The 23,370-nt window shown below is 47.3% G+C and overlaps 1 protein-coding gene across 1 annotated transcript in view; it reads left to right on the top strand.

Moving 5' to 3' along the window:
• Positions 1-23,370, top strand: part of DYNC1H1 (dynein cytoplasmic 1 heavy chain 1) — a 1,596,152-nt gene that overhangs the window by 152,815 nt on the left and 1,419,967 nt on the right. Inside the window, exons 19-23 of the mRNA XM_078660192.1 lie at positions 16,451-16,561; positions 16,655-16,864; positions 18,086-18,232; positions 18,489-18,655; positions 18,771-18,944. Of these exons, the coding sequence (XP_078516318.1) occupies positions 16,451-16,561; positions 16,655-16,864; positions 18,086-18,232; positions 18,489-18,655; positions 18,771-18,944 (809 nt within the window). The remainder of the gene's footprint in view (positions 1-16,450; positions 16,562-16,654; positions 16,865-18,085; positions 18,233-18,488; positions 18,656-18,770; positions 18,945-23,370) is intronic.

Genomic DNA, 23,370 nt, shown 5'->3' on the forward strand with positions numbered 1-23,370 from the left:
ACTTACTGTATCATACTCCATCCCTGCCACAATGGCGAAAAACAATCTGAGGATGGAGAGGATGCCCATGCGCACTGTAGTCCGGGGGAGGAGCCACCTATCTCGTGATACTTCGAAGACTCTTCCAGGGCAACAATGTGCAATCATCCGGACCCAACACTAGGCGGCGATCTATGCACAAGATATGAATGTCAGCAGCCCTACATGCTAAGAACAGATGCATACTGGTAAGTAGCATATTCCTTCCGGGAGGTATACCAACTACATACAAACAAGGCAGCAGTATTATTGTGACCGAAATGCTTGGTTAAATTAAACAAAGGGGAAGATTTTTAATTGCAAAAACCAACCCTTACATGTGAACTGAAGTCCCATCTACTAAAGCCAAGGGTGAGTTAGGGCCATAACCCTATCACATGACATACATACATACATGCATCCATACAGTAACATACTGGATAGTAACATACCTAATAAACAGATTGCAGTTCTTGTATAATCATATCTGGATCTTCTCATTGATCTGATTCAATGTATCCCTTAGTGTTCTGGTTACACCTCCAGTTATCTGAAACATTATATAAATATTCGTTTCAAAATGGGGGGCATGTTATATTACCCTCAAGCTATTCTGATAGAATAACTGACCAGGACTTTTGCTTCCCATAAAATGAATGAGGAAGAAGCAAATCCTATAGTCTCAGGATGTGTAGATGCTTGAAGCTTTCACAGTGAGATTTATCAATTTCTCTACAACGATATTCAAATTCAATTTATGCCTCCTTATTTTATTTATTGATAAATGGAACTGAGTTATTCATAAAGAATTCAGATCGATAGTCCATTCTGACGGGGGGATGCGTATCGCTCGTACGCACCAAATTAATTAATTATGCACACTTGAAGATACTCATGACTAATTTAGAAAATTAACAGGTACTGTTATATATATTTTAACATCAAGCACTTCTTAATTTTCGTCATATAATAATTTTTACATGTAAGTAAACCTGGAGCACAGAATGTGGTTTTACGCTGTAATGCTTTCCCCATGGCGAGAGAATCATATACTGCATACAGGTACTTGCAATAGGATTCTGGGGGTCTCCTTTAGGACTTTGCTAGGGGGCCACTGTTCCATGTGCCACAAAAGGTTCAAATTTACCTGCCCTGAAGTGGTTGGTGCAGAGGTGCTGGACAGGTTGGTAGCCTTGCGTGTTACACCAAAGGCAAAGAGGGGAGGGGGCATCTGGAAACAGGCTGCAGAGGGGATACTTGCGGACAAATCCAGAAGTCTGATACCAAACTTCTCAGTTTTCAGTGCAGCAATTGTGGTGCTGTGGAGTTCGTAATGACAAACTCCCAGTACCATATACTCTTAATGGCGGCACTGCACTTACAATGTCTAAGAATGGACTTACACTATAGGGGTACAGGTCTCATGCACCTGTACCCTCACCACTGGTATAGGGCACCCAGCTAGAGGGGTGACTGATTTATGCCAGGGCAGTGGGTTGTAGGCATGGCACACCGGGATGTGTGCCATGTCGACAGTTCACTTTGTTCTGCACCAAGACACGCAGCCTGCAAAGGCACTTTGTGAGTTTAATGGGACAGGGCCTCTAAGGGGGGCAGAATAAGTGCTGCAGCCCTTAGAGGTCTTCCCTGGTCACAGTGCCGTCGGACCTATGGGCTGACCTGTGGCCAGAGATGACAATTGGGTACAGTTTAGGGGAAAGAGCACTGGCCCTGGGAACCTGATTGGCAGGGACCCAGAGCATATCAAGTTAAAAGTGCATCAGTAGTCTGGCAAAAAGCATGGGGGTTGGGGCTACTGCAACAGAAACCCAGCTTCTCACACAAGGGCCCACCCCAAGCCCAAAGGCCAGGAGACTATGCCAAACCCGGGAGAGTCTTTCTAGTCTTTCTAGTCTTTCAGGCCAGGAAGAGTAGAGGAAGTGGGTTGAAAGTTGCAGGGCCTACTCTGCCTTACATCCTCCTGTCCAGGTCAGTTAATTTGGGGAGCTGGTCTACCTCAACAGTTCCAGGAACTAATTCCCAATGCTCCGTTCCTAGCTCTTTAGTGTCTTCACCCCATCTTTTTAGTTTGGGTTCAGAGGTGCCTACCTTTGCAAATTCTAACTTAGCTAGGGCAAAGCCCAGCTTACCCACAGCTTGAGCAACCCCACCATGAACAATAGGGTCAGGGGGCCTAACTTGCTATTTGGCAGGAGTCTAGGCCACCATGCCAAGTGCTGCCATGAAGTCTAACACCCAGCAGAGGCTATTAACAGCTGTCAGTGCCCAGGGGTCACTATGCCTCCTCTATGACCACTTTCGTTGGGGAGTGGGCATAACCTTGTCACACCAAAAGTCCTAATTACACTAAAATCAAAATGGGGGGGGAACCTGTCTTTCGTAGAGCACATCAGGCAACCTACCTTAGGGGTGTGACTGGCCTGGTTGTGCTACACTCCTACTTGTCTAATTTCTCTCCTGTGCTAGTTCCAAATGGGCCTCAGGGCAGGGGGTTGGCATTCCCATGTTTAGCTGAAGCCGAGGTTGCATATCATATCAAAGGTGGCAGAGGCTTTGTAGCCTCTGGCCTTGGTAGGCAAATTAACTAGCCATCCTGCTGGAGAGGTGATAACACCTCCTGCCAGAGCAGGCATTGTTCCTGACCTCATGAGATCGCCTACAGGAGTTAGAAACATGTCTGTAGTGGCAGGCTGGAAGGATCCCGCGAGCCAGCACACTAGAAGACTAGTAAGGTTTCAGGGAGCTTCTCTAAGGTGCCCTCAGAAGGCACCTCTAAGATTCCCTCAGGGTGCATGTAAAAATAAATCTAGTATTGGATTCATGCAAATTTATTAAGACGAGGTATTTGATACCAAACACTAGTTTTGTCCGTGAAGCCATCATGTAGCTGGGGAACTCGTAAAGATCAGTGCCCACTACATATACTTAAGATGGCTTCCCTGTTCACTTGTTGTGAGAAAGTGCCATCTTTCTTTCCTTGATATGCCCCCACTTTTTTCTGAACTGCTGATGTGCTTTGACTGAGTGTGCCCTGGGTCCCTGCCAATCAGGCACCCAGGACCTGTGTTCCGTCCCTAAAAAGAAAAGCTATGCTGTAACAAAATACCCAATTGACATCTCTGGCCACCTGTCAGAACCTAGTAAATGGTACCCTAGGTACCCAGGGCATGGTGACCAGAGAAGAACCCTGAGGGCTGCAGCACTTATTGTGCCACCCTCAGGGGCCCTGAACCCTGGCACCCACACACTGCCTTTGCAGGCTGAGTGCCTAAGTACAGAACTAAAACGAGTCAACATGGCACACATCCTTTTGTGCCATGCCCACAGACCCCACTGCCATGGCATACTTCAGTCACCCCTCTAGCTGAGTGCCCTATGCCAGAGGTGAGGGCACAGGTGCATGAGCCCTGTGCCCCTACAGTACCCAGGGGCATTCCAGGGCACTGTAAGTGCAGTATTGCCATTTAAGAGTATATGGTGCTGGGAGGTTATTACGAACTCCACAGCACCATAATGCCTACACTGAAGACTGACAGGTTTGGTACCAAACTTCTCAGCACATTAAACCCGCACTGATGCCAGTGTGGGATTTAATGTAAAATGCACCAGAGGGCATCTTGGAGAGGGGAGGAGCAGGCTAGGGGGTGTCCTCACCCCACGACAGGGACCCATTGGTCCCTGCCCTTGCCCTACCTGTAACGCCCCTAAATTTAGTATTTAGGGGCTCCCTGAACCTTCCTTCCTCAGATCCCGATATCAAAAGAAGAAAGAAGATGACCCACCGCGCAGCTGCTAACAGGACAACTGACTTGGCCCCAGCCCTACCGGCCTGTTGATCCTGGAACCTGCTCCTGCCTAATCCCAGCGACCTCCGCGGACAGCAACCTTGGGACACCCAGAGGACCTGCCTGCCTTGACCCTCTCGAAGATTGGGACTCTCATCAGCAGAGGCTCTGCTGCAACACCCCACCTGGTGCTCACCAGGAAGCTCTTGACTAGCCCACTCAGCACCAGCCGAGCCCGGGCCGGGTCAGCCCGAACAAAGACCATGAGGACGTCCCCCCGGCGACTGGGACACGAAGTCCAGTGCCCAAAGACCCTCCTGGACGAACCAGCCGACGCCTGCAGACTCAGAACCAGGGGCCACCCCAACCATCCGAGGGTAAGCTTTTCCGACCCCCAAAGACACCCCTACACCCAGCGCCCCGCGGCCCCCTGTGCCTCCCTTTGGGGTACCGATCTGTGCTCTATCATCCCAACTTACCTCTCGAAGTGCTGGTTGTGAGAAGTTGGCCTGATATATGATGTTCACTAGTTCTAGTGATCACCTTGTATCAGTCCAAACAACCCTTATGGTGATTGGTTGTAAGTCAACCTTATAGACCAGCTATCCTAATGGTAGCATGGACAAAGCAGTCTTAGGCTAAACTCTTTTGGCATGTGAAGCCAGCTGTTTTACCACAATATAACCCCTTGAATACCAGATGAAAGGACACCACACAAGTTGTTATGAAAATATATTTATTAATAACAAACACCTCTGAACTCTTTATGAGATCAGAGGGCTAAGCACAATATCTTAGGAAAAATACGATAAGTTGCACAAAATTACAATGGTGCCCTAGGGGCACGGCAAACCATATACTAAGTAAATGGGTTATGGAAATCGATAGAAGGAATGGAGCTGACCAGAGGCTGTAGGACCGCTGGGACTATGCTATCCTAACTTTAGGTAAGTAATAGGAGGCCCACGGGACGCGGGTGCAGAATGTGAACTCACACGCGGGATGCGTAACAACGTCTATGGACAGTACAGTTCAAGAAAAAGGTGAGTACGGACAATCCTGACTGGTTAGGACTAAAACGACTGTGAATCTAGACACTAGGAGAGTCAAGCTACCCTTGAGCACCGAAATGCTCTCGTTACCTCACCCACGGGCTGCCGGTGCATAGGTGCGAAGTCGTGTCGGGTTTCTGCGTTGAAGTCTATGGAGCCTGAAAGAAAAGATGCTGCAGGCGACCAGGAGGAAGATGTCCGGTGTGATCCAAGGGTGGATCAGAGATGCTGAAGACCTGAAAGCAGAGGGGACAATGTTCAGTCACTAGCCAGTGACTGGAGTGTAACCAGGAAGGAACCAGATGTCGTCGTCGCGATCAGGTGAAGAGTGGACGCTTGACTCTGCAGCCACGGGGACCAGGAGGCGTCTTCGATGACCAGGATGGAGGCACGAGCTGTCCCACGCAGGCTCTCGCTGTCGGCGGTGTCTGTTCCGGATTCGGCATCAACAGGCCTTGGCAAAGGCAACCCACGCGGTGAGTGGAAAAGGCGTCTGGTGCGGACTAGGAGAGTCCGGGGTGCTCCTCTTTTGGAAGGGAGCAAGGGCCAGTCTGGAGCAACCAGACCAGCAGTGTAGTTTTCAAAGTTCATCGTCTAGGAGGTCACTAGCCAGCAGGCAAGTGACCAGACAACGCGTCGGGCAGCAATCAAGCAGAAGGGCCCCACGCAGATCTCGTGGAAGCTGGAGGGCTGATCTTCGGTGCAGGAGCTGCTCGGGGCTGGGGCTTCTCAATCCCCAAAGCACTTGGTCGAGTTTACCTCGGAAGTCGTGCTGGAAGCGAAGTGCAGTTTCTCCAAGATGGCCAGTACCACGTGTCTCGTCGCACCCACGGATCTCAGCTGTGCTGCAGATGTGAGTTGAGGTCGGAGAGGTCTGGGAATCCGGGTCTCGTCGGGCTCTGAAGTCTGGATCCTCGAGGGAAGACGACAAAGTGAAGCCGCTGGACGCTTGATGGTGCCTGCAGTTGCAGGGTGGACACTCCTTGCCCACAAGGGAGATTTCTTCAGTCTTCTGTTGTAGAAAGTCGAAGTCCAGAGTTTCTTCTCGTAGAGTTTCAGTTCAGGATTAATCTAATATGGAATGGGACCAGCTCCTACCTTTATCCTGCTAAAGGGGGCTGTACTACGACTAGGTCCCTCTTATGGGTGGGACCAGGAAGGGGGGTGGTTACACCCCCTATCCTTTGTCCGGTTTCGCGCCAGAGCTGGGGCAGGGATGCCCCAGCAACTGGTTTGAACCGGTGTATGCACAGGACACCTTGTGTGCCCCAGGCATGTCTCATTCCTTTCAGGCCTGTCCTACCCAATACACAAAATCCTGTCTGGGGGTGCTAGCACCTCCCAAGGCAGGAAACCCTTTGTCCAAGCCTCACTCGCTGGAAGGACTCCCAGCAGCAGGAGGTCAGACTTGTGTCTGTGGTGGCAGCATCCATTTTGTGATGCCAAGGCTCGAGTTAACTTTACATACATGTTGTGTCCCTCTAGGAGGGTGGAATGCTACCCCTGTCGCCAGAATTGGCGAGGGGGTAGTATTCCAATTCGTATGACACCTTACTCAACATGTTTTGATAACGTTATGTTCGAGGCATGTGGGCTGCTGAATTTATATCTATGCATAGATCGCCGCCTAGTGTTGGGTCCGGATGATTGCACATTGTTGTCCTGGAAGAGTCTTCGAAGATCACGAGATAGGTGGCTCCTCCCCTGGACTACAGTGCGCATGGGCATCCTCTCCATGCTCAGATTGTTTTTTTCCGCCATTGGGTTCGGATGTACTTTCTTAACTCTTGTTCGGAATCTATATAAATACTCTTTCTCAAGGCCAAAAGGCCTTCGGGGCGTCGGTATTGTCTTTCGTTCGGTGCCTTGTACTTGTTTCCAGTTCTTCGAACAGGACGTTGATGGCCGGTTGCCTTTGGACGCCAAAGGCCCCATCAACGATCGACGAGGGAACGGAGTCCGTTCAAGCGCTGCCCCTTTGCAACTCGAAATACCCTCACATCGATGTGCACCCGGTGTGCAATAAATGTCTCTCACCGGACCACGACGAGGCCAGCTGCATGGCCTGTTCAAAATTCAGATCGAAGAAGACTCTTCGTCTTCAGCGCGCTGCACGACAGTCGACGCGGGAGTCGGCACCCGAACCAGAAAACATCTTCGTGGGTGACGACGAGGAGGGTGTACAAGAGGAGGATCCTGTTCAGCACTCGGATCCTGCATCGGAGCAAGACTCCAACTACAATGAGGAAGAGGAAGAACTCTACGTCCATGATGAAGACATCGTCGAGGTAGGAGACGACGCTCCACCTCTCGGAGCCGTCGACGACGACTCTAGCGAGGAGCTAGGCCCAACCGCAGTAGCGAGGCCACATACAGACTCTTCCATGGCTCAGGTCGAGGCATCGCCGGAAGGCCTTAGCCAAGATCTTCATCCATGTTCTCTAGTCCCGCTTCAAGGCCCGACTAAGAACATTTCCAAAGAGCCATCGGTCGATCGGCCACAATCAGTGGAGCAAACGAACCCGAAACATAAAGACACTACATCGAAACAGAAAGTGGTGAAAACAACCATCGGCTCGACGACTTCGGAACCTACCAAGTCGAAACATGGGGCGTCGACCCGAAGATCGGAGCGACAAAGCCCGTGTCTACAGTTAAACACGTCACGCTCACGTCGACGTCCGGCTCCAAAGATGGCGACTCTTCCAAAGGACTCAAGGCACAGAAAGCCATCGATCCAAAGATTCAGAAGCCGCAGTTAGTCAAGGCCTTCGAGCCGAAATCTAAAGTCGGCCCGAAAGAACAGACCTCGTCGAAGCACACGAGCGTACCTGCTGCGCAGCAACGGCTCGAGTCGACAAAGAGCCACAAGTACACAGACCTGTCTGAGTCGGTCGGATCGAAGACAACGCCTTCGAAGAAAGTCGGTCCGTCACCGATGCTTACGGGGCCGATAAAATACGGACTGCCCCCGACAGCACGGCCTAAAACTGTCCAACTCACAAAGGCTACCGACTCATCCAAGTCACCATCGGTAGCCGCACCCACTCAGCCTAGGATGGAAGACGTTCTGTTACAGCCACCGTCCTACGACGAACAGTCGAAACTATACATCGACTCCGAATCGGGTCGACTCACCGTTTATAAACGAAAAATCAGGCCTGAAACTCCTATGGAGTCTTACAGGATACCACTAAAGAAAAAGAGGGACTCTACTGCCTCTCCTACCCTTTTTGAACCCATACAGCCATATGGGCGAGACTATAACTACTCTCCCACACCGGTCACTGAGGATGTGGAGGAAGGGGACAATGAGAACCAGTTTAACTATCCCATTGACACAGATCAGGATGAGTCCCAGCCATGGGCTGACACTGTTGACCCTGATGAACCACACACCACCCCTGACACTCAGTCATATGCGGTCAAGACTTCGCCTACTGAAGATACTGCTGCGTTTAACACACTAATTGAAAGGGCAGCCCATAACCATGATGTCGACATGCACGCTGACCCTGTGGAGGAAGACTTTCTCTTTGATACGTTCTCAACATCAGAAAGATCTGTGAAAACTCTGCCTATGCTCAAAGGTGTGCTCAAACATGCTAGCGACATTTTTAAAGAGCCCACTAAAGCGAGGGTGGTGAACCCTAGAATTGAAAGGAAGAACCGGCCTGCGCCTGTGGACCCTACGTATATCAAGGGCCAACTCCCCTTAGACTCCTTAGTGGTGGCTAATGCTCGTAAAAGAGCAAACTCTCAAACAACTGGCGATGCTCCTCCTCCGGACAAAGAATCCAAGATCTTAGAAGCTTCTGGGAAACGTGTAGCAGCTCAAGCAGCTAATATTTGGAGGATCTCGAATACACAAGCCCTGTTAGCAAGATATGACCGGGCCCACTATGACACGTTAGAGCAGCTACTGCAACACCTGCCAGATGCTTATAAGGAGGGAGCAGAAATGCTTATACGAGAAGGGAAGTTGATCTCCAACGCGTCCATTAAGTGTGCGTTAGATGCAGCTGACACAGCGGCTACGGCCATAAACACTAGCGTAATGCTCAGAAGGCATGCCTGGCTCCGCATCTCTGGTTTCAAGTCGGAAATCCAGACTACTCTACTTAATCAGCCAGTTAACCCTGACTTCCTGTTTGGTCCTGAGGTAGACACCACTCTAGAGAAGATTAAGAAAGACACTGAAACTGCAAAATCCATGGGAGCTCTGCAGTCTCAACAGTTCAGGGGGCGGTTCCTTTCGTCGCTCCGGTAACAGGGGAGCTTCTAGAGGACAAGTGTCACAACAAGCCCAATACACCAAGGGAGTCACACAAACCACCTATAACAAGAACAATAGGGGTGGATACCGTGGGAACAGCACCAAAGGCAGAGGACGTGGAAATAATAGTGCCAGATCCTCCGCCACTAACAAACAGTGACGTCTTGTCACTGCCCCCCGACCATACAACACCGGTTGGGGAAGACTTCAGCAGTTCCTGCCAGTCTGGGAAAGCATTACCACGGACAGGTGGGTGAGACAACTTATACATCACGGTTATTGTCTGGAATCAACCTCCACTCCACCCAACATACCCCCAAGGCACCGTCCTATGTCCGCAGAGCACATGCACTTATTGCAGCAAGAAGTCCTCTCCATGCTGCAAAAAGGGGCCATAGAACTCGTGCCTTTAGAACAACAAGGTACAGGGGTGTATTCACTGTACTTCTTAATCCCAAAAAAAGACGGGTCTCTCAGGCCCATTCTAGACCTCAGACCCTTAAACCAATACATCCTATCAGAACACTTTCACATTCTCACTTTACAGCAAGTTCTGTCACTGCTCAGTCAGGGAGATTTCCTAGCAACCCTAGATCTGAAGGATGCCTATTTCCACATTCCCATTCACCCCAGTCACAGGAAATATCTCCGGTTCACCATCAACAACCAGCATTACCAGTTCAAGGTCCTGCCTTTCGGGGTCACTACTGCCCCCAGAGTGTTTACAAAATGCTTAGCGACAGTGGCCGCGCATCTTCGGAGACAACACATCCATGTCTATCCGTATCTGGACGACTGGCTTGTCAAGGCAAAATCGGCCCAGCGGTGTGCCAGCCACATGTCCCGCACAATTCACCTCCTACACAGTCAAGGATTTTCACTAAATTACCAGAAGTCTCGTCTTCAACCCGCCCCTGTACAACAGTACCTAGGCGCAGAAATAAACACTCTCACTGCCACAGCGCAACCAAACTCAGCGAGAGTCAACAGCATGCAGGTGCTGATTCAAAAATACAGGCCACAACACTCACTCCCAGCGCAAGTGTTCATGCAACTAATAGGCATGATGGCCTCCTGCATCTTTATAGTCCCTCACGCGATCCTACACATGCGTCCGCTTCAGGAATGCTTGGCACGCCAGTGGAACCAGGCTCAGGGACAGCTGAAAGACCTAGTGTTGGTGACCGGTCGTGCATACAACTCTCTGCATTGGTGGAACACACAAAACCTTTGCAGGGGACGACCGTTCCAGGAGCCTGTACCACAGGTGGTGCTAATAGCGGACGCATCTCTCCAGGGCTGGGGAGCTCATGTCCTCCATTATACTGTGCAGGGACTGTGGACCACGCAGCAGCAAAGGTTGCACATCAACCTACTGGAGCTGATGGCAATCTTCATTGCGATGAAGGCATTCAAGTTGCATCTCTGCAACAAAGTCGTGCTTATCCGGACGGACAACATGACTGCGATGTATTACATTCAAAAGCAGGGAGGGACACACTCTCCACAATTGTCACACCTAGTACAGTGCATGTGAAAGTGGGCCATTCAGAGGAACATGTTCCTCCTGGCGGAACACCTCCCAGGCAGGGACAACCAGATGGCGGACCTGCTCAGCAGACACAGCCATCAGATGCACGAGTGGGAGATACATCCCTCAGTGCTACAACCATATTTCCAGCAGTGGGGTCATCCAGAGCTAGACCTATTCGCCACACAAGAAAACGCAAAATGCCACACCTTCGCCGCCAGGTTCCCACACCCGCAGTCTCAGGGCAATGCGATATGGATGAACTGGTCGAACAGATTTGCGTACGATTTTCCTCCGGCACCACTCATACCGCTGGTGGCACGCAAACTGAGGCAGCACTCCATGACACTCATCCGGGTTTCTCCAACGTGGGCGAGGCAAGCATGGTACACCACGTTCCTAGAACTTTCAGTGGTGCCCCACCAGCGACGAAAACTCACACCCAGTCTCCTCACTCAGAGCCATGGAGACATTCAGCACCCAGATCCGCAACAGTTGAGCCTTGCAATATGGCTCCTGAGGTCATAGAGTTTGGCTACCTGCACCTGCCCCCTGACTGTATGGACATCATCAAGGAGGCTAGACGACCTACCACCAGGGCATGCTATGCGGCAAAATGGAAGCGTTTTGTCATCTATTGTTCCAATAATGACATAAATCCACTGGATGCTTCCACGCAAAACATCATATGTTATTTGCTGCACCTATACAGATGCAATCTAGCGTATAGTTCCATCAGGATACATTTGGCTGCAATGGCAGCTTATCTTCAAAATAGACAGCACCTCTCCCTTTTCAGGGTGCCGGCCATTAAAGCTTTTATGGAGGGACTCAAAAGGGTCATTCCTCCAAGACACCCGCCTGCGCCTGTCTGGAACCTCAACATAGTCCTCACCAGGCTCATGGGTCCACCATTTGAACCTCTTCACTCTTGTGAGATACAATTTCTCACATGGAAAGTGGCTTTTCTGGTGGCGATCACGTCGCTCAGACGAGTTAGTAAGCTGCAAGCCTTCACTATTCAAGAGCCTTTCATTCAAATTCATGCTAATAGGGTAGTGCTGCGTACCAACCCTAAATTTCTGCCCAAGGTAGTGTCACAGTTCCACATTAACCAAACTATTGAACTACCGGTATTCTTCCCAAATCCTGATTCAGTAGCAGACAGAGCACTACACACACAGGGCTCTCCTGTATTACATAGGACTAAAGATTTCAGGAAAACTAAACAACTGTTTGCTGCCTGCTCTCCACAGCACAAGGGCAACCCAATTTCGAAATCAGGTATAGCCAGATGGATTGTTAAGTGCATACAGATCTGTTATCAAAAGGCTAAACGCACATTAACAGTTCCCCCAAGAGCGCATTCCACACGCAAGTTAGGGGCATCCATGGCTTTCCTAGGTAACATTCCTCTAGAGGATATATGTAGAGCAGCCACATGGACCACCATACACACATTCACCAAACACTACTGCGTGGATGTACACTCAAAACAGCAAGCTGCTGTAGGTCAAGCTGTTCTCAGAACTCTTTTTCAGACTGCTGCAGCTGGCACGGCAACCGCCGCTAGGGAGGGTACTACTATTTATTCTATGCATAGATATAAATTCAGCAGCCCACATGCCTCGAACGGAATATGCTACTTACCAGTATGCATCTGTTCTTGGTATGTAGGGCTGCTGACATTTATATCCTGGGGTCCTGAATAGCAGGATCCCAGGCCAACTAAGTCAAAAACCAGCAAAACACTAGGCAAACAGTTGGGGGTAACCATAGTCAGATATCCACCTTCCTACACTGGTCGCCCCTGGAGAGTCACCGTCCCCGAGCCTGCAGTCTTTGTTCCTTTTTCAAGATCCTCATTGGATAACATTGAGCGCCCGACTGCTCAAAAGCACCCTGCACCCAGCCGCCCGAGTGCCGCTGGCTGTGACCTCTTTGCCCTATCATACTTCCCCCCCCTTGCATAGAGCAAGTGGCCAGGAGCCCAGCTCCCAGAGCAGCGTGGCCTGCTAGCCAGCAGCCACCAACCGAAGGCCCCCTTTCCCTCATTTGATAACATTGGGCCTACCTACCTCTGCACCCGGCTGCCCCTGTGCCGCTGGGACTGAACTAACTGTACTCACCTGACCCTGGGGGACCCCCGAGTCTACGTCCAGAACCCTAACTTCACCAACCAAGTACTCACCTGGAAACCGGTAATTCACTTACCTGCCATTGGATAACATTGACCCATTTTGACTTTAAAATTTTCTAAGTGTGAAGTTTTAAAACCGCTTTATATTCAGGAAAATTCATTACAGTAACTAAAACGCTTTTGCTAATCTGGTTTCAGCTTAGACCCCAGGACTGAATCTAAGAGCTAGTCCTGGAACTACCAAAGTAATCCATAAAGTAATCAACTGTACATTCCTATGAAAAACCCATTGAGCTCAATGCTAGAGTGTGTTTCAGAATTGTATTGCTTATTAGCTATCCTGTAATTATTGTGTGTACAAACTTATTGCTCCTCTGCAGAGTATTTACATGAGAGTACTCGTACCTCAAAGTATATTTTTATAACTGTTGGTTCTAAAAATAAAACCACTATATCTGAGGATATAACAACAATTGGCCTGGAGTTCAGTTCTTGAGTGTGTGAAACCTTTTGCTGACTGAGTGTGTACAACAAATGCTTTACACTGTCCTCTGGTACTGCCTTACTGCTCGACCAAGCTACCACTTTGGAGAGTAGTGTCGGTTCTGACTTGAACCTCTGTTATACCTTTGGGGTTTGTGGACTCTATACACACTGTACTACTGCCTTATTGTCCAGTATATAGAGAGCCACTTTCTCACACTTGTACCATCTTGTAATTAATCTAGACTGAGCAAGGGCAAATCTGCTTCCTCTCTGGGGGGACTTCTTCTCCTGCGATGGGAACCAGATTTGCATTCCAAAGGTGGCTTCTTTGAAGCTTGCATGCCCAAGAAGGTTAAACAGTTCATCCTGTGGGAAGGGGTGTTACACCCTCTTCCTGGGCAAGTCTTTGTACTGGGTCTCCTTAGAGCAAAGGCTATCACCCTAGGAGATCAGAACAGCATCTCGTGTCTCAGGCTGGCAGAAACCAGTCGGCAAGCAGACCAGAGGCTGGTAGGTTTTCAGGGGGCACCTCTAAGGTGCCCTCTGGGTGCATATATTGATAAATCCAGCAGTGTCATCAGTGTGGGTTTACCAATGTGAGATGTTTGATATCAAACATTCCTATTTTTAGTGATGTCATCATGTAGCTGGTGAACATTTACACCAGTGTCCTGCACATGTTTTAAAATTGTCACTTGTACTGACAATAATAGGACTGATCCGTATCAGGGCATATCTGCTCCTGCAGGTATGCCCTCACATGTAATATTCAGCACTCTGTCTTAGAGTTGGGCAGGCCTGTTGTAGAGGTGACTTAAAATTATTGCATGCAAGTTAGGGACATGGCACACAGGGATGTGTGACAAGTTGTGTTTTCACTTTTAGTCTGCACCAAGACGCGTAACCTGCAATGACAGTCTTAGTTTTCTGCGACCATGTCCTGTTTTCACTCATAGTTTGTACCATGTCAGGCAGTCTGCAATGGCAGCTTGCATGCAATTTGTGTGGGGGTCCCTAATAGGGACATAAGACGTGCTGCATCTCTTAGGGCCCCTTTGTAGTACCCATGCCCAAGGTACCAAAGGTACCATTTACTCGGGAATTACAGGGGTGCTAAAGTCCATGCAAGTTGGGTTACAAATAGACTTTACTTGTTTAAGGGGAAAGTGCACTAGCACGGAGTTCTGGTTACCATGCCTCAATGCTTTGCCAGTCGAAATCTAGCATCTAGTAGTTCTAAAGGGGGCAGAAAGTGGGGGGACAACTGCAAAGTAATTCCAGTTTCCTACAGGGACCAGTTTCCTACAGGGACCTTAAATTGCCCTTGACATTTCTCATATGTCTGCTCCTTGAGCTGATGCATAGGTACTCGCTACGACCCCTGACTTTGACAGCTGTCTTCCAAATTACTATTGCGTCAGCTCGTTGCGTGAGTGAACTAGAAGCACTTTCACCAACACCTACTTTTTTCTGGACAAATTATTGCTGACCACTTGGGCAGCTTAATTACCCAAAATCTTGACTTTCCTCCCACTTTGGGCAATCCATCACTCCCAACGTTCTTTGCTCTCTTGCCTTTCAAAAGAGGAGGAGAGGCCCAATTGGTTGGACCCCTAATTAGACTTTAGCTTTTAGGTAGATCTTAACAAGGGTCATTAAGAGGACGATCTGTTTTTATTGTGTGGTTCTCTGGCGGAAAGAAAGGAAGGCTGTCCAGCAAAGGACCATGTCACGGTGCATAGTCTTCTGCATTAAGATCTGCTACACACTGCCTAGAAGTAGCGCCCAGAAAGATTGAGCATGTTCCATCAGGTCTAAGGCTCCTGAGAGTGCCTGTCATTTATATGTGCTAGATTGCGATGCAGGCATTTGTGCATACATTCTTGAAGCGCTGTTAACTTGACAGCCACATCCGAAGGAAGGGCACTTTGCCAGCTTGGTTCAGCTAGAGGTTTTGATCTGAGTCCACTCCACAGAACCTCCTCCTTTGGGAGGTACTGCTCTGGTATCCATTCTATGGTGAGAAATCTGTAGTTAAAAGTATCCATTAGAAGAACAGGTTACACTCTTTCTGTAAAGCTCTTTCTCATAGGTGCTCTGTCTAATCTTAAGTTCCTCACTGTCCTCCCACCTCCCCATTCTGTGGAGTGATCTCTCTTTAACATATAAAAAAGGACCCAAGTTTGGAATGAGCACACTGATTCCAGCAATTGTTCACCCTTAGCGTCTGATGTAGCGGAATGGGGAACATTTGAAATTGAAGTCCGTGCTTATGTGGGGCTCTGCTCCATCACTGCCGGTTTGGTGTGGTGTGGCCTCTTATCATTTTAAAAAGATCCAAGTTGATATGCGGCACACTGTGACCTATGATTGCTCACACTCCACATCTGAAGGCGTGCATCTGAATCTGACGTCTGCGAGTAGGTGTGCTGCTCATATGCAGCTTCACTCTGATCACTTTTGGGACCATATGGAGCCAACCTGGAGCAACATGGTGCCACCGACAGTGCAAAAGAGCAACACTCTGAAAAATCTCCAGAACTAGCCCAGCGCCTAGGGAATATTCTAAGGTGGGGAATCCGTAGTTAAAGTATCCATCAGAAAGCGCATTAGCGATGTATTTAACTTTTTTCTTTTTTCTTCAAAAAAAAGAATTTACGCAGTGTGGAATCTATGGAAATCATTCCATTATACTTGTAGAGAAAGTGCAAGAATGTGGCATACAGTTGGATTAAGAACCCTAACAGACTTCTACAGGACAGTGGAGAACGGTTGTATCTCAACTCCAAGCAGTCACATAGGCTGAGCGAAAGAAGTCTCTTGTCCTCATTGATTCTTTACTAGAAGTGGCATGATGCACTCTGGGAATTGTGCCATTGTGTGACAAGACGCATATGGCGTGTTCAGTGTTATTTAGAGAATACTTTATGTCATGAGAGGCTACTGTATCAACTGGATTTTGCAGGATAATACAACTTGTGACCTGGTTTTTGGCGTTACTTTTCACCTTGCTGCACTTTGTGTAGGAAAAATATTACATTTTATATTTAAAAAAATACTGCATGAAGAAAGCTAGTGTTCCAAAGGATACCATGATTTGTATAATTTATAACTATAAATATGCTTTATATTTTTCTGCAGTTGAGGCAAAGTTTGGATGGCCTGTTGAATCAGCTGAAAAATTTCCCAGCTCGTTTAAGACAGTATGCTTCATATGAATTTGTGCAGAGGCTTCTAAAAGGTTACATGAAGGTATTTTAAAAGTTTCTTGCATTACTTCATTCTTTGCTTAAAGTAAACTTAGTGTCTGGTTATGTGCATGATTCCTTTGTTCATTTTTCAAAGGTAAATATGCTTGTGATTGAACTGAAATCGGAGGCTCTCAAAGACCGCCACTGGAAACAGCTGATGAAGAGACTTCACGTGAATTGGGTGGTATCGGAGTTAACCCTGGGACAGATCTGGGATGTGGACTTGCAAAGGAATGAGGCAATTGTCAAAGATGTCCTCCTTGTTGCTCAAGGAGAAATGGCATTGGAGGAATTTTTGAAACAGGTTTGTACAGAAACATTTATTTAGCCTTTTAGCTGATAGTTCTGCTGGATGCCCGATTGCTGCGGTATTTGGAAATTAATCTTCTAATAGAACAGAATTCAATCATTTAAGTCTAAACACAATTCAGAAACCTCTTCAATCCTTTGATGATGGATTAAACCCAGATCAGTTGACTGGGGGTGGGTGCTTGCATTGTTCAATACCCCCTCCATCATCCCCTTTGGTTTTGCTTTGACCTCTTCAATCCTGCCTGCTTCTTCGCTCTTCATTGCATTTATTTAGTAAAGATGGCAACTTAAGTTTGAATATAAGATTGTTAGTCTGCAATTTTCAGGAAAGCTCTTGGAAAGACTGCTGGATTGTGCAGTGTGCTCTCGAGCCTGGCAGGTAAACAAGAGTCACTCAGGAAATTGTGGTGGCCATGGAAGTCTTGTGTTACTCGCTGATCTAGGGTTACTGGCCATCGGAGATCCGCCTTCAAGATGCATTGATAATTTTAAGCTTCCAGAGCTTGAAGCAGCATCTTCTGCACAAAAATAGAGAGCACTAGGAAAAAAAAGATGAGGCAAATGCTCTTGGGGTCAGTGACACTACACGGGTGTCAAGCTTGCAGGGTTGCATTGATTTCCAGATAATCCAATAAAACCAGTTAGTCATTGAGGCTGTTCCTTGTCCCATGCTCCTGCCTTTGAGTGACCTATTCCCACTTATCCACCAGCTTGCCAAGTACTGCATAATCACAGCTCTATAATCAAGTGGCACACAGGTGTGATGAGAGTGCAAACACTAGATATATTAAAACATGCTAATTGATCCAAGTATTATGCCCTTTGCCAGGTTCACATTCTTACACTGTCCAGGTTCACGTACTCTGTTACAGATGCAGTGCAAATTTTTGTAGCCTGGAACGCCTATGCCTGTGTTGTCCTTAAAGATGCTTGTATATTGAAATTGCCTTGCAAACGTAGAAAAGCAGGAGTGGGTGGTGTTAAAGAAATGGAGGAGGAAGAGTGCATGACAATTTTGAAATGTGTTTAGTATGGATTCAAGTCCATCCTCCTTTTTGAAGTGTACTTAAATGAGGCCCAATACGGCCTTCCTCCCCAGTAGATGACCTTGATTAGAAATTCCTTTTACCTCCTTGTACTGGCAGAAATGCTCTGATGTTGAGAAATTGTGTCTCCTACATTATGCAATGTATTATCCTACTGTCTCTTTTAGATCCGGGAAGTGTGGAACACATACGAGCTTGATTTGGTCAACTATCAAAACAAATGTCGTTTGATTCGGGGTTGGGATGATCTGTTCAACAAAGTCAAAGAACACATAAACAGTGTTTCTGCAATGAAGCTGTCTCCATATTACAAGGTATAATTTCTCCAATTATAACTTTGTGTATTTGCTTTTAGTTTTTTTATTCTTTAAGATATGTTTTTCTCCTTTTTCATTGTCATTTTTCCAGTTTGCTGCACTTCTGATATTAGGCACGGCTGCAATGCATCTAACATCTTTTGCGTTGTACATTTATTGCTGGATTAGATTTCTAATGTAGATATTAATTATCAAATTTCCATGTGCAGGTAATGGATGCAGGTTTCTAAGTTTGTAACCTTTTCTTTTGTAGGTGTTTGAGGAGGATGCTCTCAGTTGGGAAGACAAACTGAACCGCATTATGGCACTGTTTGATGTATGGATTGATGTTCAGAGGCGCTGGGTTTATCTCGAGGGAATCTTTACTGGAAGTGCTGATATCAAGCATCTTCTACCAGTTGAAACACAGCGATTCCAAAGGTACTGTGTGTGTGTGTGTGTGTGTGTGTGTGTGTGTGTGTGTGTGTGTGTTAGCTGTAGTTCATTCAACTCTGACACTAAAATAAATATATATATTTTTATATTTGACGTGCAGCATCAGCACAGAATTTTTGGCTCTGATGAAAAAAGTATCCAAATCTCCACTTGTGATGGATGTCCTGAACATACAAGGAGTGCAAAGGTCGCTGGAGCGGTTGGCAGATCTGCTTGGCAAGATCCAGAAAGCTCTGGGAGAATACCTAGAAAGAGAGAGGTCATCTTTCCCTCGGTAAGTCAAAGCAAGGGCTATACCAAATATTTTCATAATTTATTAGCAAGTGCCTTTCATAGCTTTACACTAGAAGATATTGAAGATTATAGCTAAGAACCACCTTGTTTGAAGCATGTGTGCTGTAAATACACATGCTTTGCATACTCCTGCCATCTAGTGTTGGGTCCAGATGTTTGCAAGTTATTTTTCTTTGAAGTCTTTCCTAGTCATGGTGCGCATGGTCATCGACTCCATTGTTAGATTGTTTTTTCCACCATTGGGGTTGGATGTGTATTGCTGCACTCCAGTTCGAAACCGTGCTTTTGGGTTCCCTCGATGCGCAACCTCTCTCCGAAAAGGACTCCGACTCGGAGCTCGAGATCGACCTCTAGGCCGAAGAAATGTTACAGGGACAAGGTGATATGAGACCCGAGGCCACTTGACCCCACAAACTATTCCAAAGAAATATACGGGTTTGGCACCACCACTGCCTTCTGGCCAAGGTCAGCTCCGAGATGAAGTTTCTGATGCCCCGCCTCCAGCTCCGGTCCGAAACACCAAGTCAAGCCTTCCGGCTCGGTACTGCATCATCAAAAGTCCTCCTAGGAACCAAAGCCATCCGGTTCCAAACACATGTCCGGCTCGGAGCTGAACTCCTCTGTGCCGAATGTCAAACAACCTTCGGAGCTGAAACCTTCTGCGCCGAAATTCCAGTTTCTGCAGTAGGGGGATCTCTGTGTATAGTCCTAATCATGTGAATAGTACCGCCCATGTGTGTGGACCCCGGAGCAATAGAAATAGTCTCTTAAGTTGTCCTCTTCTGCAATCCTGCATAGACACCTTAGAGAAAATAAAAGACAAATAATGCAGCCTGAAACCAACAAGGCTACATTGGCCAGTACTTCATCCTGAAGTGAAAAAGATAGCTAGAAAATAATGAAATGTAATAATTTTGCTAAGTTTCACTCATAGAGAAACTCCCCTTCACATAGATTCCTTTTTCATGATAGAGAAGAAGGATTGGACAGACATGCCCCATAGGCTGCCATTTTGTGTATGTAAATGGATACCGTGCCTTTAAGGAACCCTCCAGAGACCCTCGGTATCCCATGATGCACAACCAAAGGCTAGTCACTTTCAGTTCTTTTTTACGGCTCCTGCTAGCAGGACCCTGGAGCATTGAGCTCTACCTTTTGTGGTAGATCTTAATATTTTTTAGTATTTTTGATAGTTTGAGTGTTTCACTCGACGTCTTGGGCCTTTACCTTCCTTTTGCTGTCTTTTTGGGGCAGTTAGACCACATTTTTCTTGTCAAAATGCCATCTTTGTTTGACAAGTGCCCAGAATGTGGCAGGAAGAAGGCTAAGTCAGACTCTCGAGACGCCACTCGAGAGGAAGGGCTAACCAGCAGTCGACACCAGGGCCCAGCGGGTTCCAAGCCCTGAAAGGTTACTTCCCCCTCTTCTGTTGCCCACTTGGGTGGGGAGAAGCATTCAGAATTATCTGGCATAGTGGAAAAAGATAACTCCGGACAATTGGGTGCTGAATATTGTTCGCAATAGATACTGTCTACGTTTCACCAGCCCTCCTCCATCGATACCACCAGTTCGCTCACAACACCTGTTGTGCGAACTTCAGGTGGAGGCCGGTACTCTGTTAAGAAAAAGGGCGATAGAACTGGTTCCTCCTACTCAGAGAGGACAAGGTATATATTCCAGGTTCTTTATCATACGCAAGAAGGACAAGAACGAATTCAGACCCATTCTCGATTTGCGACAAGCGAACAAATGGATCCGCATAGAAAAGTTATGCATGTTATCCCTGCACCAGATCTACCCTCTGCTGCATCATGGAGACTGGCTATGCACAATAGATATGCAAGACGCATATTTTCATGTGCCCATAGCAAGGAAACATCGCAAGTTCCTACGGTTCCTGGTCAGCACCAATTTATTTATTTATTTTGAAAGTTTTATATAGCGCGAACAAGATCTTTGCAGATAACAGAGCGCTTTACATAGGCATAAATGAGTGGTAGGGTGGGTACACGAGGGAGCATAGTAAGGAAGGTAAGGTAGGTCAGTGCAGTAGTACAAATAAGAGGGAGCATGAACAATCGGTTAGGTCAATAATACAAGTAAAACACATGTGCAAAGGGATCAAACAAATAATATAGCTCGACGCAAAATCTTAAAAGATCAAGAGTAGTAGTTCAAGTGTATTTAGCCATGAGGATAGCTTTAACTTCTTTCTTAAAAAGAAGAGTGGATGAGATGAGCCTCGTTTCAGGAGGGAGTGAGTTCCAGATCCTAGGCGCCATTCCTGAGAAGGAGCGTTTGTAAGTTTTTTCCTTCCGGAATCTTCGAGGCTTCAGCAGAAGATTGCTTGTACTTCTGGTGGTTCTGAACCCGCCGGAAATTGTCAACTTCTGAGTGAGGTAGCCGGGTGATTTCGAGTGTATAGCCTTGTGCGTCATGCAGGCAATTTTCAGATGTATTTTGGCTTCAAAAGGCAGCCAGTTCAGGGATTTAAAGTCGGGGGACATATGTGAGTGTTTTTTAGATCCAGTGATGAGTCTCACTGCCGCGTTTAGCGAAGCTCTTAGGGGTGCAGTTGTAGTTAGGGGGAGACCGCAGAGGGCGATGCTGCCGTAGTCTATGCGAGGGATGACTAGTGCTTGTACTGCAGTTTGGAAGTCCTTGGCTGGGAGGAAGGGTTTAAGTTTCCTCAAGGTATTTATTTGGAAGTTCGCTCCCTTAGTTGCCTTGCTGATATGCTGCTGCATGTTGAGATTGGCGTCTAGTGTTATGCCTAAAGATTTTGCTGAATCCACGATGGTCGGTTGGACATTGAGTGCAGTTAGGTGCTTAAGCCAGGTTTGAGTGGTAGAGATTTTCGCGGGCGGTGAGATCAGAAGGAACTCAGTTTTCATAGCATCGAGTTTGAGGTGGTTATCGGCCAGCCAGGATTGGGTGTTTCTGATCGTTGAGTTCAGACGCATAATGTCTTTGGGGGATTGTAGTTTGAGATATAGCTGAGTGTCATCGGCGTACATGTGAAAATGTACATTGGATGCTTGTAGCAAGGTGGTGAGAGGTTCCATAACTAGGTTGAACAAGGTAGGGGATAGGCAGGATACTTGGGGGACACCTAACGATACAGGTATTGGAGCGGACATCAAGTTGTTGCTCTTGAATTTTTGAGATCGGTTGTGTAGAAAGTAGGTGAACCACTGAAGAACAGTTCCAGAGAGACCCATTCTAGTGTTTAGGAGTTCGAGTAAGTTCTCATGTTTCACAGTGTCGAATGCTGAAGAGAGATCAAGAAGGATGAGGAGGCAGGTATCAATTTGATCTAAAATTTGGAGGGCGTCGTCAATTATGTGAGTCATAGCTGTTTCGGTACTGTGCCCTGCTCGGAAGCCAGATTGATGAGGGTTGAGGAGATCAAACAGTTCTATGTGCTTTGTCAGTTGTAGTTGAACGCATTTTTCCAACAGTTTGGCGAGAGTGGGAATGTTGGTAATCGGACGGTAGTTGTTTAGATCAGTGGGGTCGGCTGTTGGTTTCTTTAGTAGAGGTGTAACTTGTCCAACTTTGAGGGAGTCCGGGATGGTTCCTTGTTGAAGTGAACTATTGATAATTTTAGTCCAGAGTGGGAGGAGCAAAGGGGTGAAGTCTTTTACAGCGTTAGCAGGAAGAGGGTCAGTGAGGTGATTGGATGGTTTCAGGGTGCGGAGTAGTCTGTCAATTTCTTCTTCAGAGTAAGTGTCAAAGGATGACCATGTCGCATTGTTTTTTGGTTCATTGGGTGTTATGCGGTGGGGTTTAGAGTAAAGGCTTGCGTCAATGAGGAGATCGCTCCTTATGTTGTCAGTTTTTTGGTTAAAGAAAGTAGCGAAATCTTCACAGGAAGGTGTATTGCCCATAGTGTCGACTGCTTGGGGTTGTTCCTTGGATTGTGATCGGATTAGCTCGAACAGTTTTCTTGGACGGTTTTTTGCTTGGTCGAGCTGGAGTCTGAAGAACTCTGATTTTGAGCGTTTTATTTTCCTGAAGTATGCGTTTCTCTTTTTCTTCAGAATTTTTAGGTGTAGTGCTGAGGGAACAGATCTCCAGGTGCGCTCTGCCATTCGCATAGCCCGTCTGTCTTCATTGAGACTCCCGTCGTACCAAGGATTGGATATCTTGGTGGATACTCTTTTCAGTTGCATTGGTGCAGCCTCATTGATTATTGAGGTCATAGTGTTGAGATAGTGGTCAGTTAAATACTGGACTTCGGTAACGTAGGTAGGGGGGAGTAGGAGATTGCAGCTGTTAGGGGGTAAAGAGTTTGGATTGAGTTTCTTTAGGTCTCTTTTCCAAACTTTGGGCTTGGAGGATTGGACCGGGATAAGTTTAACTTTTTCCTTGATGAGGAATGTGACAATATGGTGATCTGACCA

Source organism: Lissotriton helveticus, chromosome 9 (assembly GCF_964261635.1).
Source record: "Lissotriton helveticus chromosome 9, aLisHel1.1, whole genome shotgun sequence".
In the NCBI taxonomy this organism is placed as follows: Eukaryota; Metazoa; Chordata; class Amphibia; order Caudata; family Salamandridae; genus Lissotriton; species Lissotriton helveticus.